The sequence below is a fragment of the Nerophis ophidion genome, linkage group LG04 (assembly GCF_033978795.1).
Source record: "Nerophis ophidion isolate RoL-2023_Sa linkage group LG04, RoL_Noph_v1.0, whole genome shotgun sequence".
Lineage (NCBI taxonomy): Eukaryota > Metazoa > Chordata > Actinopteri > Syngnathiformes > Syngnathidae > Nerophis > Nerophis ophidion.
This window is the reverse complement of record NC_084614.1, coordinates 46,338,514-46,359,228: the sequence shown is the minus strand read 5'-3', so window position 1 is coordinate 46,359,228 and position 20,715 is coordinate 46,338,514. Positions and strand designations below refer to the sequence as shown.

At 41.7% G+C, this 20,715-nt stretch overlaps 2 protein-coding genes across 4 annotated transcripts in view; one reads left to right on the top strand and one right to left on the bottom strand.

The window, feature by feature from the left end:
- The window catches only part of LOC133551467 (C2 domain-containing protein 2), a 58,945-nt gene extending 51,696 nt beyond the window's left edge, over positions 1-7,249 (bottom strand). Inside the window, exon 1 of one of the 3 annotated variants that reach the window (XM_061898187.1) lies at positions 6,404-7,249. In XM_061898187.1, the coding sequence (XP_061754171.1) occupies positions 6,404-6,682 (279 nt within the window). In that variant the 5' untranslated portion in view covers positions 6,683-7,249. The remainder of the gene's footprint in view (positions 1-6,403) is intronic. The other 2 variants (XM_061898186.1, XM_061898185.1) reach the window with 2 other exon arrangements.
- A 2,502-nt stretch (positions 7,250-9,751) lies between these two features.
- Positions 9,752-18,161, top strand: atg101 (autophagy related 101). The gene is made up of 2 exons (XM_061898184.1): positions 9,752-10,308; positions 17,422-18,161. Exons 1-2 carry the CDS (start codon positions 10,057-10,059, stop codon positions 17,824-17,826), a joined length of 657 nt encoding a protein of 218 aa, XP_061754168.1. The 5' UTR covers positions 9,752-10,056; the 3' UTR covers positions 17,827-18,161.
- Positions 18,162-20,715: the final 2,554 nt, after the last annotated feature.

The following is a 20,715-nucleotide window of genomic DNA, read 5'->3' as shown; positions in this document are numbered from 1 at the left end:
CGATCTCAAGCCAGGCATTAAAAAATATAAATAAAAATGAGCGATCATCAATCATACCAAGACTTCACTTTCGTCAGTTGTTTGACATTCTCGGCACCCGAGGATCTTGTGAGATGACGCTGGCTGCTGCAAGCTCATATTTAAGAAAAAAATCACTAACAGGGCGGACGCAGAGAAACACATTTTATTTCTAGAGACTCCGTACCTACTGTCAAAACTCTAAAGACCGACTGCACAGTTCCTGTCTTCACCATAAAAGACCTGTTTCATCCTGCCTGTGCTAACAAAATAAGAGTCTCAGAAAGCTAGCGTGCACAAGCTAGCAAGCTACGGAGTTTGATGCCAATGTATTTCTCCCCCGCCCTCAGCGACCGCTTTCTCACTTGCTTGCCCACCCGCACTCTCACTGACGTCACTCACCTGCTGCCAGACATTAAAGGGCCACACACATATGCTACTCTCATAACAAAGTGTTTGAAAACGAGTATGCAAGTTGGACAAATGAGATGCCAAATCCAACCACTTGCATGTGGTATTGGACAGAAAGGAGGACTTTTTTTTCCCACCATTTGAAAATGCGGACGTTATCAGCACCACTGTCTAATTCCAATCAATGCAAGTCATCAGAATCAAATACACCAACTTATATTCTTGTCTTCATGAAAGAAAGGAATCTATGTGTGTTAAACATGCTTGTATTATCATTAAACACCATTAACTTGTTAACAAAAATGTCTCTTTCATAAATAAATAAATATAAATTATAAATAGGAATGAGGTAGATCTCCTCGACTTGGTCAATTGAAAAGTAGCTTGCCTGCAGAAAAAGTGTGAGCGCCCCTGTTCTAAAGGATATCACCACATGGGCTCAAGAACACTTCAGAAAACCACTGTCACTAAATACAGTTTGTCGCTACATCTATAAGTGCAAGTTAAAGCTCTACTATGCAAAGCGATAGCCATTTATCAACAAGATCCAGAAACGCCGCCGGCTTCTCTGGGCCCAAGATTATCTAAGATGGACTGATGCAAAGTCGAAAAGTGTTCCGTGGTCTGACAAGTCCACATTTCAAATTGTTTTTGGAAATATTCAACATTGTGTCATCCGGACCAAAGGGGAAGCGAACCATCCAAACTGTTAACGACGCAAAGTTCAAAAGCCAGCATCTGTGATGGTATGGGGGTGCATGGGTAACTTACACATCTGTGAAGGCACCATTAATGAATAAAGGTACATACAGGTTTTGGAACAACATATGCTGCCTTCTAAGCGCCGTCTTTTTCATGGACGCCCCTGCTTATTTCAGCAAGACAATGCCAAGCCACATTCAGCACGTGTCCCAACAGTGTGGCGTCTTAAAAAAATAGTGCAGGTATTTTCCTGGCCCGCCTGCAGTCCATACCTGTCTCCTATTGAAAATGTGTGCCGCATTATGAAGCGTAAAATACAACAGCGGAGATCCCGGACTGTTGAACGACTGAAGCTCTACATAAAACAAGAGTGGGAAAGAATTCCACTTTCAAAGCTTCAACAATTAATTTCCTCAGTTCCCAAACGTTTATTGAGTGTTGTTAAAAGAAAAGGTGATGTAACACAGTGGTGAACATGCCCTTTCCCAACTACTTTGGCACGTGTTGCAGCCATGAAATTCTAAGTTAATTATTATTTGCAAAAAAAAAATAAAGTTTATGAGTTTGAACATCAAATATCTTGTCTTTGTAGTGCATTCAATTAAATATAGGTTGAAAAGGATTTGCAAATCATTGTATTCCGTTTATATGTACATCCAACACATTTTCCCAACTCATATGGAAACGGGGTTTGTACATGCGTTTGTTACGTCTCGTCTTGATTAATGTTGTAACATATTTTTCGGGTCTCCCCATAAAAGATCGCACTTGGTACAAAATGCAGCTGCTAGACCTTTGACTAGGACAAGAAAGTTTGATCATATTACACCAGACCTGGGCAAATTAAAGCCCAGGAGCCATTAGGCCTGTCAATCTGGCCCGCCAGACATTCCCACATAATTGTTTTAGATCTTTAAGATGGAAAGTGTATGATGTGCAGTGATGTTTTTAAATGACTGTAAGTCTTGAACTATACAAAATATTTCAATGGTTGGAATCTGCTGTTTTGCATGATATACTACGTAGTTACTATGGTAATCTAAGTCACAGCAGCTCAGATGAAGTACTAAGCAGTGTGAGCATTTCCACAGAGTGTTTCCAGAGAGGCTAGCCTGGAATGCGTTTTTTTTCTCTCGTTTTTTCGCGTTTATATTTAGCTGTGTTTGTTGCATTTTTGTTTCGTTTCACTTGATTGTAAAATATGACGATCGAGAGGGTGTGGCGTTCATACGTTGTCAATATTTAGTGTTTTATCGTTCATAGTTAATATTGGAAATCCCACATTCTTTATTTTCATGTAAATTCTGGGTGTGTCATTCAGTAACAAAGCTTGAAATTCCATTCCGTTTTTTAAGACGGTCCATCATAATGTTTTTAGCATTCAATCAGACATTAATTTTATGTTTTGTATTAGTGTTCTTTTAAGTCAGATATACCGGCCCCCAGACACATTTTTTTCTCTAAATTTGGCCCTCATAGTTAATATTGTAAATCCCACATTCTATATTTTCATGTACATTCTGCGTGTCTCATTCAGTAAAAAAGCTTGAAATTCCATTCTGTTTTTCAAGGCATCATAACGTTTTTAGCATTCAATCAGACATTATTGTGATGTTTTCTTTCAGTGTTCTTAAAAATCAGATATACCATCCTCCAGGCACATTTTTTTCTCAAAATTTGGCCCCCAAGTCTTGCCCAGGCCTGAATTACACCTATATTGACCCACTGGCTTAAGGAGCAACTTTAAGGTTCTATTACTTCAAGGTTCTTATACTAAACAGTCTCGCACATGGGGCCTGAAACCTGTGACTCTTTCATCCTTGAGTTGTGGCTACGGCTAGTTTAGGCTTCAGTGTACTCTGGACACCATGCTGTCCCTTGAGGCACTGTCATGAGTCTTTCAAAGTTCTGCATCAGCCATTAAATTGTAGGGCAGGGGTCGGCAACCGTTACCACTCCAAGAGCCATTTTGACCCGTTTCACAAAATAAAGAAAACAATGGGAGCCAAAAAACTATTTTGAAAATTAAAATGAAATAACACAGCGTACAAAGTTTTTTTTTTGCTTTGTGCTAAGTATAAACCAAGGGTCTCAGACACGCGGCCCACACCTTAATATAAAAATGTAATATTAGTGCGGCTCGCGAGTTTTTTTTGAATGCCCCTTGACAACATCACATTTGCCAACCATTCAAATTTTTCCTGGAGAGCAACTATTCCCTCATGTCTGCTGATTTTCACACAAACAACAATAATAAGAGCATGCTATGATGGCAATGTGTTTAACGCCCTTTACAACCGTAATAAACAGCTTGCCAGCCCATTCACATGTTGCATGTGGCTTCTGCAGACACACGTAAGTGACTACAGGGCATACTTGTTCAACAGCCATACAGGTCACACTGAGGGTGCCCGTTTAAACAACTTTAACACTCTTACTAATATGCGCCACACTGTGAACCTAAACCAATCAAAAATGACAAACACATTTTGGGAGAACATCCACACCGTAACACAACATAAACACAACAGAACAAATACCCAGAATCCCATGCATCCCTAACTCTTTCGGGTTACATTATACACCCCCGCTACCACCAAACCCCGCCCCGCCCCAAACCCGCCCACCTCAACCTACGCACGGAGAGGGGTTGGTGGTAGTGGGGGTGTATAATGTAGCCCCGGAAGAGTTTGGGATGCATGGGATTCTAAGTACTTGTTCTGTTGTGTTTATGTTGTGTTACAGTGCGGATGTTCTCCCGAAATGTGTTTGTCATTCTTGTTTGGTGTGGGTTCACAGTGTGGCGCATATTAGTAAGAGTGTTAAAGTTGTTTATATTACAACCCTCAGTGTTACCTGTATGGCTGTTGACCAAGTATGCCTTGCAGTCACTTACGCGTGACGACAGTAGCCGCACACTACATGTGACCGGCCGGCGCTCAGATAGCATGGTAATAAAGCGGACGCGACGACATGTTCTAGAGGACGTTAAAGGCATTGCAGTCACGGCACGCCTTCAATATTGTTGTCTGGGTGAAAATCTGAGAATATTATCTTTGGGAGATTTCTGGGGGAGGGACTGAAATACGGAAAAATCGGGGGGGTCAGCAAGTATCCAGCTGAGCCACATCAGAGTGATCAAAGAGCCGCATGCGGCTCCGGAGCTGCGGGTTGCCGACCCCTGTTCTAGGGGCAGTGGTTTCTGGTGAGAAACCATGGCCTTTAGCTTATTTTGTTAGCTTCCTTTGTTGATAATGTTGTAAGCATTTCACCAATCTCGCGCACTTTGCAAATTACACGTCATTTACATTGTGCGCAAGCAATTTGCATATCGCAAGACAAGATTTTGTTTGAAAATGGCACGACCGTGCAAATGGATGGTTTGAGGACGGCTGAAGAAGAATTTTCGGAATTCTGCGCAGAAAGCTACATCGAACAGAAGAAGAACAGCAAAACAGTCTCCCAACACTGCGTAGATGGCATTAGGGTTAGGCTTAGGGTTAGTAGCCAGAACATCCAACACAATCAATATAGCTGGAAGCAATTTCCATTCATCCTTCCATCTTATTCCGCTTATCCGAGGTCGGGTCGCGGGGGCAGCAGCCTAAGCATAGAAGCCCAGACATCCCTCTCCCCTGCCCATTCATCTAGCTCCTCCCGAGAGATCCCGAGGTGTTCCCAGGCCAGCCGGGAGACATAGTCTTCCCAACGTGTCCTGGGTCTTCCCTGTGGCCTCCTACCGGTTGGACGTGCCCTAAACACCTCCCTAGGGAGGCGTTCGGGTGGCATCCTGACCAGATGCCCGAACCACCTCATCTGGCTCCTCTCGATGTGGAGGAGCAGCGGCTTTACTTTGAGCTCCTCTCTGATGACAGATCTTCTCACCCTATCTCTAAGGGAGAACACCGCCACCCGGCGGAGGAAACTCATTTTGGCCGCTTGTACCCGTGATCTTATCCTTTCGGTCATGACCCAAAGCTCATGACCATAGGTGAGGATGGGAACGTAGATCGACCAGTAAATTGAGAGCATTGCCTTCCGGCTCTGCTCCTTCTTCACCACAACGGATCGGTACAACGTCCGCATTACTGAAGACGCAGCACCGATCCGCCTGTCGATCTCACGATTCACTCTTCCCCCACTCGTGAACAAGACTCCTAGGTACTTGAACTCCTCCACTTGGGGCAGGGTCTCCTCCCCAACCCAGAGATGGCACTCCACCCTTTTCCGGGAGAGAACCATGGACTCGGACTTGGAGGTGCTGATTATCATTCCGGTCACTTCACACTCGGCTGCAAACCGATCCAGTGAGAGCTGAAGATCCCGGCCATATGAAACCATCAGGACCACATCACCTGCAAAAAACAGAGACCTGATCCCACGGCCACCAAACCGAAACCCCTTAACGCCTTGACTGCGCCTAGAAATTCTGTCCATAAAAGTAATGAACAGAATCGGTGACAAAGGGCAGCCTTGGCGGAGTCCAACCCTCACTGGAAACGTGTTCGACTTACTGCCAGCAATGCGGACCAAGCTCTGACACTGATCGTACAGGGAGCGGACTGCCACAATAAGACAGTCCGATACCCCATACTGTCCGAGCACTCCCCACTGGACTTCCCGAGGGACACGGTCGAATGCCTTCTCCAAGTCCACAAAGCACATGTAGACTGCTTGGGCAAACCCCCATGCACCCTCAAGAACCCTGCCGAGAGTATAGAGCTGGTCCACAGTTCCGCGACCAGGACAAAAACCACACTGTTCCTCCTGAATCCGAGGTTCGACTATCCGGCGTACCCTCCTCTCCAGTACACCTGAATAAACCTTACTGGGAAGGCTGAAGCAATTTCCAAAATTGCCAAAAAGATTGTGCATTATACAAATTGTGCATTATACAAATTGCACCCATTGATTTGTAAAATGTGCACCACACATTATTCAAATATATGGCTGGAAGCAATTTGCAAAAAGATTGCGCGTTATACAAATTTGCAAAATTTGCAAATTGCTCACATTAGTATTGTGCCTACAACAATTATAAACAATGGTAACTAGATAGGGAATGAATGTTATTTTTACTGATGGTGTGTTATAGTACTTTAAAGCCAAATAAAGGCAATTTTGCAAAGGTGGGCAGTATGCCCTATGATTGAAGGGCATCAACACAGTACAAGTAGTAGTAGTTTTGGTATCAACATATTGACAAACCTAATACACCCGCTGGCAGACATGTAGATCGGTGCCTTTGCTAATAGATGCTTTTACAACTCACCCCACTCTTCTCCCTGGATTGAGCGTTCAAAGCGCTGCACCACGCTGATCTCCACTGACTCTTCCAGCTATTCAGTGACAGCGCCCATCGCAGCAGAGAGGCGGCTTCCTCCTTCGCCGCATTGTCCTCCGCTGCCGTCTTCCTCCACCGTGCTGCCCTTAGTTGGAAATACTGAGCCAAATACAGTAGCAGGGTAACCAGGGAAGCGATAAAAAGTGTGACCATACATAGCCACTGCGGATCGTCCACAGCAAAATATGAACTTTGCGCGCTGGACATGTTTTGATTAAGCCAAGACTGGAGCTTAACACAGCTGCTGCATCATCCTTGTTGTTATTTACCCGAGTAAATAACAATCATAATTACCGTAATTACTAATTAAGGCAGAGCCTATATTACCGTAGTGCCCTCAACCCCCAAAACAACTGATGCCTCTTATCCATGTCGCTCCATAAATCCAGCTGAAAGTCTCAAACTGTACACTTCGACAGCTTTTTAGAACCTTGCAGGAAAGCTAAAAGTAATTTATCGATGCGACATGATAAAACATCTGCATTCTATTCCTTCGTTAGCTCGTTTTGGCTAATCCCCGCGTCACCGAGCTCCTTGGCGGCGGGAGCTCCTAAAGTTAACCGCGTCCAAAAAAAAAAAAAATGGGGAATCATGTCGGAAGTCAGCAGTTAGCCGTCAGTAGATACGTTCCGGTTTTTTTAAAGAAAGTTTCCAGCGGTTAAAATAACAAAAAAACAATAATAAAAAAACAAGTCCGCCGCAGGACTCGGGTTGTATGTGCGGTGTAATTGTACGGCAAGTTCTGGAAGGGATATGTGGCACAAACTGTAACTCCCACAATGCACCGCGCCTATTTACTCTCATTTCTACAACGCACCGCGCAGAAAAGATGACATGTGTGTTTTAATAATGCGGAAAAACATAAATATATTTGTGCCAAATTGTCCAAATAAATATATTCTTTTTTTCGTTTACTGTATTGTTATATTGTATATTAAACCAAGTGACTTGCCGTAGATTGTGCAACTGACATCATTACTTTGCAGCGTTGCCAGACGTACGCTATTTAAAAAAAAATCTGTACTGTAATTCCACCGTCATCGCGGTCAGTAATTCCTGTAACGTGGCATCATTCGACTTTTCAATAAATGAGCAAACACAAACAGGATACATATTGTTTTTTTTTTTATGTTTATTTATAAATTTCAACAATTCCAAACAGTAAGTCAAACAACAATATAAAACATTATCAAACATGGCAACACTAAATTGGCCCTAGTGTGTGAATGTGAGTGTGAATGTTGTCTGTCTATCTGTGTTGGCCCTGCGATGAGGTTGCGACTTGTCCAGGGTGCACGCCGCCTTAATTCCGCCCGATTGTAGCTTTATTTGATAAATCAGTAACTGATGACATAGTGCTGTATTTTACTTCTATATCTCTTTTTTGTTTTAACCAAAAATGCTTTGCTCTGATTATCAATCAATCAATCAATCAATGTTTACTTATGTAGCCCTAAATCACTAGTGTCTCAAAGGGCTGCACAAACCACCACGACATCCTCGGTAGGCCCACATAAGGGCAAGGAAAACTCACACCCAGTGGGACATCGGTGACAATAATGACCCAGTGGGACGTCGGTGACAATGATGACTATGAGAACCTTAGAGGAGGAAAGCAATGGATGTCGAGCGGGTCTAACATGATACTGTGAAAGTTCAATCCACAATGGATCCAACACAGTCGCGAGAGTCCAGTCCAAAGCGGATCCAACACAGCAGCGAGAGTCCCGTTCACAGCGGAGCCAGCAGGAAACCATCCCAAGCGGAGGCGGATCAGCATCGCAGAGATGTCCCCAGCCGATACACAGGCAAGCAGTACATGGCCACCGGATCGGACCGGACCCCCTCCACAAGGGAGAGTGGGACATAGAAGAAAAAGAAAAGAAACGGCAGATCAACTGGTCTAAAAAGGGAGTCTATTTAAAGGCTAGAGTATACAAATGAGTTTTAAGGTGAGACTTAAATGCTTCTACTGAGGTGGCATCTCGAACTGTTACCGGGAGGGCATTCCAGAGTACTGGAGCCCGAACGGAAAACGCTCTATAGCCCGCAGACTTTTTTTGGGCTTCGGGAATCACTAACAAGCCGGAGTCCTTTGAATGCAGATTTCTTGCCGGGACATATGGTACAATACAATCGGCAAGATAGGATGGAGCTAGACCGTGTAGTATTTTATACGTAAGTAGTAAAACCTTAAAGTCACATCTTAAGTGCACAGGAAGCCAGTGCAGGTGAGCCAGTATAGGCGTAATGTGATCAAACTTTCTTGTTCTTGTCAAAAGTCTAGCAGCCGCATTTTGTACCAACTGTAATCTTTTAATGCTAGACACGGGGAGACCCGAAAATAATACGTTACAGTAGTCGAGGCGAGACGTAACAAACGCATGGATAATGATCTCAGCGTCTTTAGTGGACAGAATGGAGCGAATTTTAGCGATATTACAGAGATGAAAGAAGGCCGTTTTAGTAACACTTTTAATGTGTGCCTCAAAGGAGAGAGTTGGGTCGAAGATAATACCCAGATTCTTTACCGTGTCGCCTTGTTTAATTGTTTGGTTGTCAAATGTTAGAGTTGTATTATTAAATAGAGTTTGGTGTCTAGCAGGACCGATAATCAGCATTTCCGTTTTTTTGGCGTTGAGTTGCAAAAAGTTAGCGGACATCCATTGTTTAATTTCATTAAGACACGCCTCCAGCTGACTACAATCCGGCGTGTTGGTCAGCTTTAGGGGCATGTAGAGTTGGGTGTCATCAGCATAACAGTGAAAGCTAATACCGTATTTGCGTATGATGTCACCTAGCGGCAGCATGTAGATGCTGAAGAGTGCAGGCCCAAGGACCGAACCCTGGGGAACTCCACACGTTACCTTAACGTAGTCCGAGGTCACATTGTTATGGGAGACACACTGCATCCTATCAGTAAGATAAGATTAGGGGGTACTTGAATTAAAAAAATGTTCACAGGGGGTACATCACTGAAAAAAGGTTGAGAACCACTGACATAGGAGACGGACACACAATCATTTTGGAACAGGATACATATTGTACAGCGACGGATGTTAATTGTATTATGTGGCTTTTTACAGCCAGTGTTAGCTTTTTTTCCCCCAGACAGTAATATTTGTATATTCTATAGTTAACCATAATTATTTTAGACACGGTCTGCGGTATTATTTTATGTATCAGAGTAACGTCAAATCAGGTGAATACAAAACGTTACCTCAAAATACGTTTTTACATTTCAGTACGGTAAGATGTCTTTTCACGTCTGGCAACTCTATTACAGCGTTTCCGGTTCTTTTTGTAGCGAGCGTTCACAACTAGTTAGCTTGTTGCTAGCACAGCTAGCACAACAGTACTTGAGCAAACTAACTATTGACATTGTAGGCGGACATGTGACGTCACACAACACTCCTTTTATTCTTAGAACACTACCACGCATAATATTGGAGCAATATATCCGTCCGGGACCAAGTAGGTGTTTAGCAGGGGCGTCGCCGCCAAACCTAACATAGCTAGGAAACGGACGCCATTGCCACAGTCTTCAGAGGCACCGCGGTTCAAATCCGTTTGGCCTGGCGATGAATTGTCGATCGGAGCTGCTGGAAGTAACGGTGGAGGCGAGGCAGGTGGAAGAAGCAATATTGTCTCTGATGCACACTATTTTGCTGCACCGCAGCACTGGCAAGTTTCACTACAAAAAGGAAGGGACTTACTCTATTGGTACCGTTGGCACCTTGGACTTCGACTGCGATTTCATCGACTTCACTTTTGTCAGAGTGTCCTCAGAAGAACTCGACAGGGTGATCAGAAAAGCTGTGTCTGAATTCAAGGTACTCCTTTTTGACATTGTGCCGTACTCACTAAGAATATTTATCCTATGGCTGGGCGATATGGCCTTTAAAAAAAAAATGTTTTTCATATTTTTAGGTCATATTGCGATACACGATGTACCGTCTATCCATTACCTACCGCTTATTCCCTTTTGGGGGCGCTGGCGCCTATCTCAGCTACAATTGGGCAGAAGGCGGGGTACACCCTGCACAAGTCGTTTCCTCATAGCAGGGCCAACACAGATAGACAGACAACATTCACACTCACATTCACACACTAGGGCCAATTTATACCGTATTTCCTTGAATTGCCGCCGGGGCGCTAATTAATTTAAAACCTCTTCTCACTCCTGCGCTTACCAAAGGCATGCGGTAAAAGTAAGCATGCGCTAATTATTTTAAAACTTCTTCTCACTCTGGCACTTACCAAAGGAATGCAGTAAAAATGTGAGTGTGATGTAAGCTTGGACCTTAAATCCTACTGAATAGCTCTCAATCTTCTTCCCTTTTATGCAATTTCAAATTACTGGTATTGAAATCAGCCTCCTTCATTTTGAAAATGATGACAGGGGAAGTGTCACGAGTTTGACCAGGCGGTAACACTAAGCATGCGCTAATTATTTTGCAAAGCGAGTTTGACCCGGCAGTAATTCAAGGCAGGCGCATACTATATGCCCTGCGGCAATTCAAGGAAATACGGTATATCTCAATATTTTGCCTTAGCCTTAAATGAACACTTGATACATATGATCGCAGCAGTATGATGAGTCTATGTGGCTACATTAAAACATTCTTGTTTATGAATATATGCTCATTTTAAACTTTCATCCAGAGAAGGACATAACTAAGTCAATTTAGCTAAAGTGTATTTATTAAACAGTTGTTAAGCAATGGCACAAACATTCATGTCATTTCCAAAACAGAAAGTGCAAATTTGTCAGAGAAATTTTAAAACCAGCTATTAGTGACCTTTTGTGCATGTCACTATGATGACATATAATAATAATAATGATACATTTCATTTTTAAGGCACCTTTCTGGGCACTCAAGGACACCGTACAAAATCAAAACAATAAAATCAAATTGGATAAAAACAACAATAACAACAACAAAGATAGAGAAGAAAAGATGATTACAATGAATAAGCAGTCCGGAATAGGTGTGTTTTGAGTCTTGACTTGAGGGATATTGAGTCCAAGTAACGAAGGTCGGGTGGCAAAGAGTTCCAAAGATGTGGGGCAGAGCGGCTGAAAGCTCGGGCACCTATGGTGGACTGTTTAAATAAAGGGACAGTGAGATGAATGGATGAAGAGGATCTTAGGGAACGTGAGGGCGTGGCGACATTGATCAGGTCAGAGAAATATGATGGAGAGTGGTTATGGAGGGCTTTGAAAGTGAGGAAAATTTTTTTTAAAGTGGATCCGAATTTTGATGGGTAGCCAGTGGAGTTGCTGCAAAACACGTTTGATGTGCTGGATTGAAGGGGTTCTGGTGATTATCAGGGCTGCAGAGTTCTAGAGAAGCTGAAGTTTGTGAAGTGACTTGTGAGGGAGACCAAACAGGAGAGAGTTGCATTAGTCCAGGCGAGAGGTGAGAAGGCTATGGACTAATGGACCCGCTCGACATCCATTGCTTTCCTCCTCTCTAAGGTTCTCATAATCATTATTGTCACAGACGTCCCACTGGATCATTATTGTCACCGATGTCCCACTGGGTGTGAGTTTTCCTTGCCCTTATGTGGGCCTACCGAGGATGTCGTGGTGGTTTGTGCAGCCCTTTGAGACACTAGTGATTTAGGGCTATATAAGTAAACATTGATTGATTGATGATTGATAATATGGCAGCAGTATGTGGGGTAAGGGATGGGCGAAGACGATTAATGTTTCGTAGATGAAAGTAAGCAGACCGGGTAATGCTGTTTATGTGGGCTTGAAAGGAGAGTGTGCTGTCGAGGATGACACCCAGACTCTTGACTTGGGAGGAGGAGGAGACAGAGGAATTGCAGAGAGTAACGGACAAGCTGTTGGTTTTGCTGAGTATGGTTTTTGTAGCTACAAGTAGGATTTCAGTTTTATTACTATTAAGTTGAAGGAAATTGGATGAGAACCACTGCTTGAGTTCACTGAGGCAGTCATTGAGGGAGGAAGGAGGAAGAGAGGCAGTTGGTTGGGTTGAGATGTAGAGCTGGGTGTCATCCGCGTAACAGTGAAAATGTATTTTAAATTCATGGAAAATATTGCCTAGGGGAAGAATGTAAATGATAAAAAGCAGGGGACCGAGAACAGAGCCCTGGGGGACACCAGCGGAAACGAGAGCCAGAGGGGATTTAAATGAACGGAGTTGAACAAACTGAGTGCGGTCATATCAAAACAACACTAAATTAAAGTGCACTTTTTGTACAGAACGCCACTACACTAGTTTAAAACAAATTAAGCGCACTTTAGTGCATGATGTCACACAACATATTTCAATAAGTGTTAAATAAAAATGAGCTGCATAATAGGAAATCAAATAGTGTATGTCCTTTGCAATGTGGTAGTTTACTGTGGACATTTTCTCCCTTTGTTGTTGTTTTTTTTTCATACGGTGTTGATTTGGAAATTTTTGCTTCGGCATTTTGTGGATGTGGCACCGAACGGAGATGTTGATATGCAGTTTCAAGCACTCTTCATTCTCTAGCGGGTGACTTTTCAAAAGATGCTACATATTAACAGTAATGCTAGTTTTGGTAGCAATGCTTGTGCCCCACACATGACAAATTAAAGTTGTCAATTCGACATATTCCCGCTTGAAGCCAAACCCCCGCCAGACGATGGACCCCCTGCTGTTTTTCTTGGGAATTAATTCTTCCTTCATTTGTTACCAAATTCACACCTTCTTTCTCTTGTATTACCACTCGCACGGCTTCGCTAGCATCACAGCTAATGTTACCCAGTCTGCTACCTCTCTGCTCTGCAAGTGCGTTTACGTATGTGACGTATGACGTGACAGTATGTGACGTATGTAAGAACCTGCGCTTTTTGTCTGTGAGAAGGAGACACAAGAAAAAGTGGGAAGAGCCTGTAGTTTAATGCCCGCAGCCAAAAGCAACTACGTGAGAACGTATACTCGAATATCATTATATAGTAATTTTCTATATCGCACAGAGACAAACCCGCGATATATCGATATATCACCCAGCCCTAATTTATCCATACCCACTTGTTTTTTGTATTTGTGCAGTACATTGGCTTGGAAAGGAATCTATATTCCATCATCAGACAACTACTGTAAACAATTGGTTACACTCCGATTAGAGAGGGCTAAATGCTTTGGCACAGCATGTTTTGTGTGTAATTAATGAAGGTAAATCATGCATTATTTAGGGATCGGAGACATGGCGTAAACTTACAAAATACATTGCAGCCTTCTGTGATAATGGTATATCGCCAGTGATGGGCAATAGGGCTGCACGATATTTAGAAAAAAAAACTAATCGCGATTTTTTTTTTTGCCACACAGAACAATGTGCATTAATTTACTTTCAAAAATATTTGGCTTTATGCAGAAATAGCTTTTTTTCAACAACATGCTCTTTAGCTGAATAAATACTTGATTAAAAGTACACAGTGATTATATGTATTAGGGGTGGGCGATATGGCCTTTTTTAAATATTGCAATATTTTTAGGCCATATCGCGATACACAATATATATCTCGATATTTTGCCTTAGCCTTGAATTAACACTTGATACATATAATCACAGCAGTATGAGGATTCTATGTGTCTACATTAAAACTTTCTTGTTCATACTGCATTAATATATGCTCATTTTAAACTTTCATGCAGAGAAGGAAATCACAACTAAAAAAAAAAATTTTTCTCTTCATACGGTGTTGATCTGGAAATGTTTGCCTAGGCATTTTGATGGTGTGAGCGTGTGGCACCGAATGGAGATGAGTAAGCACTCTTCATTCTCTAGCAGGTGACTTTTCAAATGATGCTTCATATTGGCAGTGATGCTACTTTTTGTTGCAACGCTTTTGCCCCACACTTGACAAATTATGGTTGTCTGTTCGACATATTCCCACTTGAAGCCAAACCACCACCAGACGATGGACCCCCTGCTGTTTTTCTTGGGAATTAATTCTTCCTTCATTTGTTACCAGATTCGTACCTTGTTTATCTCGTATTACCTCTCGCACGGCTCCGCTAGCATCACAGCTAACGTTACCCATGCTGCGACCTCTCTTCTCTGCGAGGGTGTATACGTATGTGACGTATGTAAGAAGGTGCGTTTGCTGTCTGTGAGAAAGAGAGACAAGAGCGAGGAGAGCCTGTAGTGTAATGCCAGCAAAAGCAACTGCGTGAGAACATATACTCGATTATCATGATATAGTCATTTTCTATATCGCACAGAGACAAATCCGCGATATATAGAGTATGTCGATATATCGTCCAGCCCTAATATCCATCCATTTTTCTACCGCTTGTCCCTTTCGGGGTCGCGGGGGATGCTGGAGCCGATCTCAGCTACATTCGGGCGGAAGGCGGCGTACACCCTGGACAAGTCGCCACCTCATCGCAGGGCCAACACAGATAGACAGACAACATTCACACTCACATTCACACACTAGGGACCATTTAGTGTTGCCAATCATCCTATCCCCAGGTGCATGTCTTTGGAGGTGGGAGTACCCAGAGGGAACCCACACAGTCACGGGGAGAACATGCAAACTCCAATGTATTGTAATAATATATAATAATGGAAACAACCACTTAAAAGGATATACATTGTACTTTCTCGTTACTTTAGAAATTGTCTACCGTGTATTGGCATTGGAAGGTAAATAACATTGTTATCCTAAAAGAATAAACAAAAACTGTATCCTAAATAATCTTAAAGTGCATTTTTCTCAGATGGAAAAAGGAAGTCGGGGCGCTGTCTTGTTTATTTCTACGACGGGATTTGTACTCGTTCGTCCATGTTGATGGGTTTATATCGCCCTTCCGATTTTGAATTTGAAATATTCCCACAATGACTGAAAAGAGGCGTCACTCTGTTCAGTTGATTTTACTGTTAAATAAACGCATTCAGGTGCTGAGAGCGATGCACAAAGTAAGACATCTTTCTTCTTGTTTGAGACGCGAACAAATGCTGGGCTCAACGATTCTGACTGACCAACATGTCTGTCACTCAAATACCGGTCAATACTTACTTACTTAGGCCTTAGTATTCCCTGAGGAAAATAGGCCGCAAACGAAAGCCATCCATCCATCCATTCTGGTCTTGTGTCCTTCGATCTAGTCTAGTAGTTGCCATGACAGCCCCTCAGCAGCCCCTCAGCCCTCAGCACTGTTCCGTGCTTCTTCTCCAGGTTGTTCTCGGTCTCCCTCTGTTTCTTTTTCCCTGTGGGTTCCCTGCTATATACCGGTCAATGGCGTATTAAAAAAAAAAGACCTCAGCCTATTGCGGTTATTAACCGCACTGATTAAAATCTCGATGTTGATTCGATTCAATTAATCGGGCTACCCTCATGGTCATGGGCAAACTACTAAGAAAATATAGTAAGCTAAGCTACAAGTTATTCTTGATTAAATGTAGCTAATATACAGGGTAAGCTATCCCCAGTGAATTGTAGCAAGCTACACTACATGTTTGGAAGTAGCAAATATATATATTGTTCTGCCTTGTTTGTTGAATTTATAGACAGTATATGTAAAACCAGTTTTTAAGTTCATTTTGGAATTCAACAGTGAGGTGCACTTCCTCCTTTAGAGAGTGGGAGGCAGCATTGCCTAGTTTACAGCAATATCCATGTTAACAGGGGACAACAAGGAGTTCCTTTCAAGTCTAGCTAGTTCGGTGACGATTGCAAACGTGTTCATAGCCTCGAATCTCATGCCAAACAAAGTATCATCGGTATGTATCGGTGAGTAGTATTATTTGTTGGCTGTGATGTAATTTGGGACGTTTTATGGCCAAAAGTCAGTCATGCTAAGTTTCGTAATTCATACAGTGAAGTGAATGTTAGCAGAGTAAACTAGATTGCTGTAGAGCACTTAAATTACATATTTTGTGGCGTTTATTTATCCATTTGAGTTCAATACACAGCATAATGCATGTTTTATTTTAGCATGCTTGTGTGTGTAAGTTAATGTGTGCGCATGTCTGTAATGTAAGCATCCTTTCTGCTTGTATGCTTTCATTTGACCCTTTTTACGGTCAATAAACCTGTGGACTAGAAGAAGTTTTTCAGAATGTTTGATCAAGAAAAGGTGTTAGGGTAAAGCCAAGATAATTCTACATATCGAGGGCGGCAAAAAAGTGTGTGTGTGTGTGTGTGTGTGTGTGTGTGTGTGTGTGTGTGTGTGTGTGTGTGTGTGTGAGACCCCCAATATGACATGCATTAAGCTACAGACCCCCATTTAACAGGATTCATATATATGGGCCTACATGTATAATATACATATATATCAATATCAATGACAAAGTCCTTAGCACAATTATAATCGCACAAAAACACAGGATGGTGGTGTGCATTCTCAATAAAATATAATTCCTAATTCCCTTTTATGACATGCGAAATGTGGAGCAAAATTAATTAAATAGTGCAAAATAACTAAACACAAGCAAAAAGAACCATTGGCTGTGATTTAAATACTTTGGCTTTTTCACTTAAAGCCCTTGTGTGTCCAGGGACTTATTTTCTGAGTTTGTAAACAATAACAAAAACAATTTTGTGATTAAAACCACACTGACTTAACCATTGAGTGTTGACTATACACTGACTAATACTATTCTTGTTTACATTCGCGAGCCCTAGCTTATTGTATCCTCCTATAGTGCGTAGTGAATCATGTTTAGTTATTTTCTGTCCTTCAGTGATTTATATTTGTAGAAACTTAGAAGTAATTTTGCACTGTGGAGAGATGTTAGCTGCTAGAGGACGCTTGTTGCTGTTAACAGGCAAACGTGGCAACTTATGGAACTATAGTATTAAAAGCTTCATTGTCAATTCATATCATTTATGTTGTCAATATTGCGCAACCCTAGCATAGTTTCCAAATCTGAATGACAAAGTCGAGAGCGAGTACCAGTAATTTGACGGCTGTCAACATGTTTGTCCACAGGACGCGTTAAGCAACTCAGGCAGCGATGGCATCGGTCAAATCTCCCTGGAGTTCTACCAGAAGAAGAAGTCTCGTTGGCCCTTTTCTGACGAGTGCATCCCCTGGGAAGTGTGGAGCATCAAAGTCAACGTGGTCAACCTCGCCAACGAGCAGGAGAGACAGATCTGCCGGGAGAAAGTGGGCGAGAAACTTGGCGAAAAGGTGATCAACGTGGTGGAAGTCATCAATCGCCACGAGTACCTGCCCAAGATGCCCACTCAGTCGGAGGTGGACAACGTGTTTGACACCAGTCTGAGGGATGTGCAGCCTTACCTGTACAAGATCACGTACCAGATCACGGACTGTCTGGGCACCTCTGTCAGCACCACCATGAGAAGGCTGATCAAGGACACGCTTGCACTGTGACATGTCAACAAGTTTGCATACGTTGATACCGATGAGCAAATGCTTGTGCCGCTAGAGGCACAAGCATTTGAAAACAATACATTTTGACTCTAAGATACAAACGGCTATTTTCCCTTTAGTGTTTATCCCTCAAAAGGACACATCTTTAGGGAAGTTGTAGCAAATCGTTGAAAATGTCCAAATTATTTATTGTTAGTCGTACTGCAAATACACCCTCTCAAAAGATGTTTTCGATAAGTAATCAACTGACATTATCATTGAAGTTGTTTACATTGCTCTGCATATTTATTTATTGTATGTCTGTGATTGAACATTTGAATAAAATATTGTCTTAATATAGGTTGTGGGTTTCCTTAATATGTATAAAATAATAGGGAGTATGACCCAAAACAGGATTTCCATTTTGTCGTTTTCTCAATAAAAGTCACCATTTCTTTTTGCTGAGAAATGTGTAGCGACCTCTAACATAATATACCTGCACACAGGAAGTGAACTTCTGCTGGATTCAATTATACGCACTAAAAGGGGCATCCATCCATCCATCCATCCATTTACAACCGCTTATTCCCTTTGGGGTCACGCGGGGGCGCTGGTGCCTATCTCAGCTACATTCGGGCGGAAGGCGGCGTACACCCTGGACAAGTCGCCACCTCATCGCAGGGCCAACACAGATAGACAACATTCACACTCATTCACACACTAGGGACCATTTAGTGTTGCCAATCAACCTATCCCCAGGTGCATGTCTTTGGAGGTGGGAGGAAGACGGAGTACCCGAAGGGAACCCAAGCAGTCACAAGAACATGCAAACTCCACACAGAAAGATCCCGAGCCCGGGATTGAACCCAGGACTCAGGACCTTCGTATTGTGAGGCAGACGCACTAACCCCTGTGCCACCGTGCTGCCACTCAAAGGGGCATTTTTCGTCAAAATATTCCAATAGGAGTTTGAAAAGTTACAAAATAAAAAAGCTAGTAATTATTTTTGTGATTATTGCCAGTGCCGTCATATAGGGGGAAAAGGAAACATGCTGCCACACACACACAGGCAATTAAAGGGGTAGAGGGGTCCACACCAATATTCTTTTGGAGGGCCCAGGATTCCAAGGAACTGCCCTTATTACAACCTAAAATGTATGAATTCGAGGCAGCTTTTTTAAAAAGTTGTGACGTTTCGAGGCTTATTTTTTTAAATTAACCTTGAAACAACTTGTGATTTTAAGAATTCGTTTTTAATGTCTTAAGTGTTCCTTGTAAACTTCACCAAATGAGAAAACAAATACTGTATTGATGTTTTACTCCTTTTATACCGCACCGACTCAAAAGTAGACACTAGATAGAAATAAGCACCCGTCTAAAAGTCAGTGTGAAATTATTGTACTGGTTTAATTCACAATAACTAATAATAATTATATTTATAGATGTAAATGGATAAGATTTGGTTCTTTTAAAAGGTTCTCATCGATTCTTATGTGGAAAAAAGGACAACAAAAAAGTGGATTACCATCAATTGTCTTTAGTTTAGAGCTAACATGACCTACAAAGCCAACAGTGAGGTCTTAATAGGTACATATCGTAGGGGGAAAAAAACTTTTGAAAATAAATATTCTGTAGAATTTAACAAATAAAACATACGTGGAAATTACTCAAGAATGTAACATTTATATTATCATTTTTAAAGCATTCAATAATCTTTTGCCATCCACCTAGAAAATATATTGGTGACACTCCAAATCATAGAAGGGTTTGTTTACATTTACAAGATAAAACTAAAATATACATAAAATGCAACTAGCGTTGTCCCGATACCAATATTTTGGTACTTTTCTAAATAAAGGGGACCACAAAAAAAAAGAAGGCATTATTGGCTTAATTTTAACAAAAACTATTAGGGTATATTAAACATAAGTTTCTTTTTGCAATTGAAGAACAATTTTGTCCTTAAATGAAATATTGAACATACAAGACAACTTGTCTTTTCGTAGTAAGTAAACAAACAAAGGCTCTTAATTTAGTCAACTCAAATTTGCAGTAACATATTGTGTCATTATTCTATTATTTTCTTAAAATTATAAAGGACAAACTGTAAAAATGGATTATTAATCCATTTGTTCATTTCCTGTTAATATCTGCTTACTTACCATTTCTAAATGTTCTATCTACACTTCTGTTAAAATGTAATAATAACTTATTCTTCTGTTGTTTGATACTTTTTATTATTTTTGGATGATACCACAAATGTAGGTATCGATACGATACCAAGTAGTGCCAGGATCATACATTGGTCATATCCAAAGTCCTCATGGGTCTACGGACATATTTCCTGAGTTTATGACCATAAAATACATTTTTAAAAAAGGAAAAAAGATTTTGTGACGATAAAAAATATCAATTTAATCATAGTAGTATCAACTAGTTCCGCTATTGTACTTGGTACAGTGGAAGTCAGGTGTATACTTGTAAGAAACTCACTTCATATGTCGCCGTGGCGGCGACAAATAAAGAGATTAGTGATTTAAAAGAAGCTAAAATACTGCCGACTGCGGATGGATGTTCGCTGCTAGCTAGCTTTAGTGCACCTCTTCCGGAGGGCGTTTCGGTGTTATAACTTCACCTTTATCATCAATTTTTAGGCCCAAATACGTCCATTCTCCCTTTTCTGGCCACACGCTGTGTCTGCTTGTAAAGTTCTCTGTGAGTTGTGCGCTGCTGAACATGCTCCTCTACTCGTAAACCAGCAATGTCTCAGCAATAAATAAAGAAATAAATTGGGAACCAGTACTAAACACAGCATAGTACCGTTTTAGATTCATTACTACTGCGATACTATACTAGTACCGGTATACCGTACAAGCCTACATGCAACACAACATTATTCAAGCCTGCTGG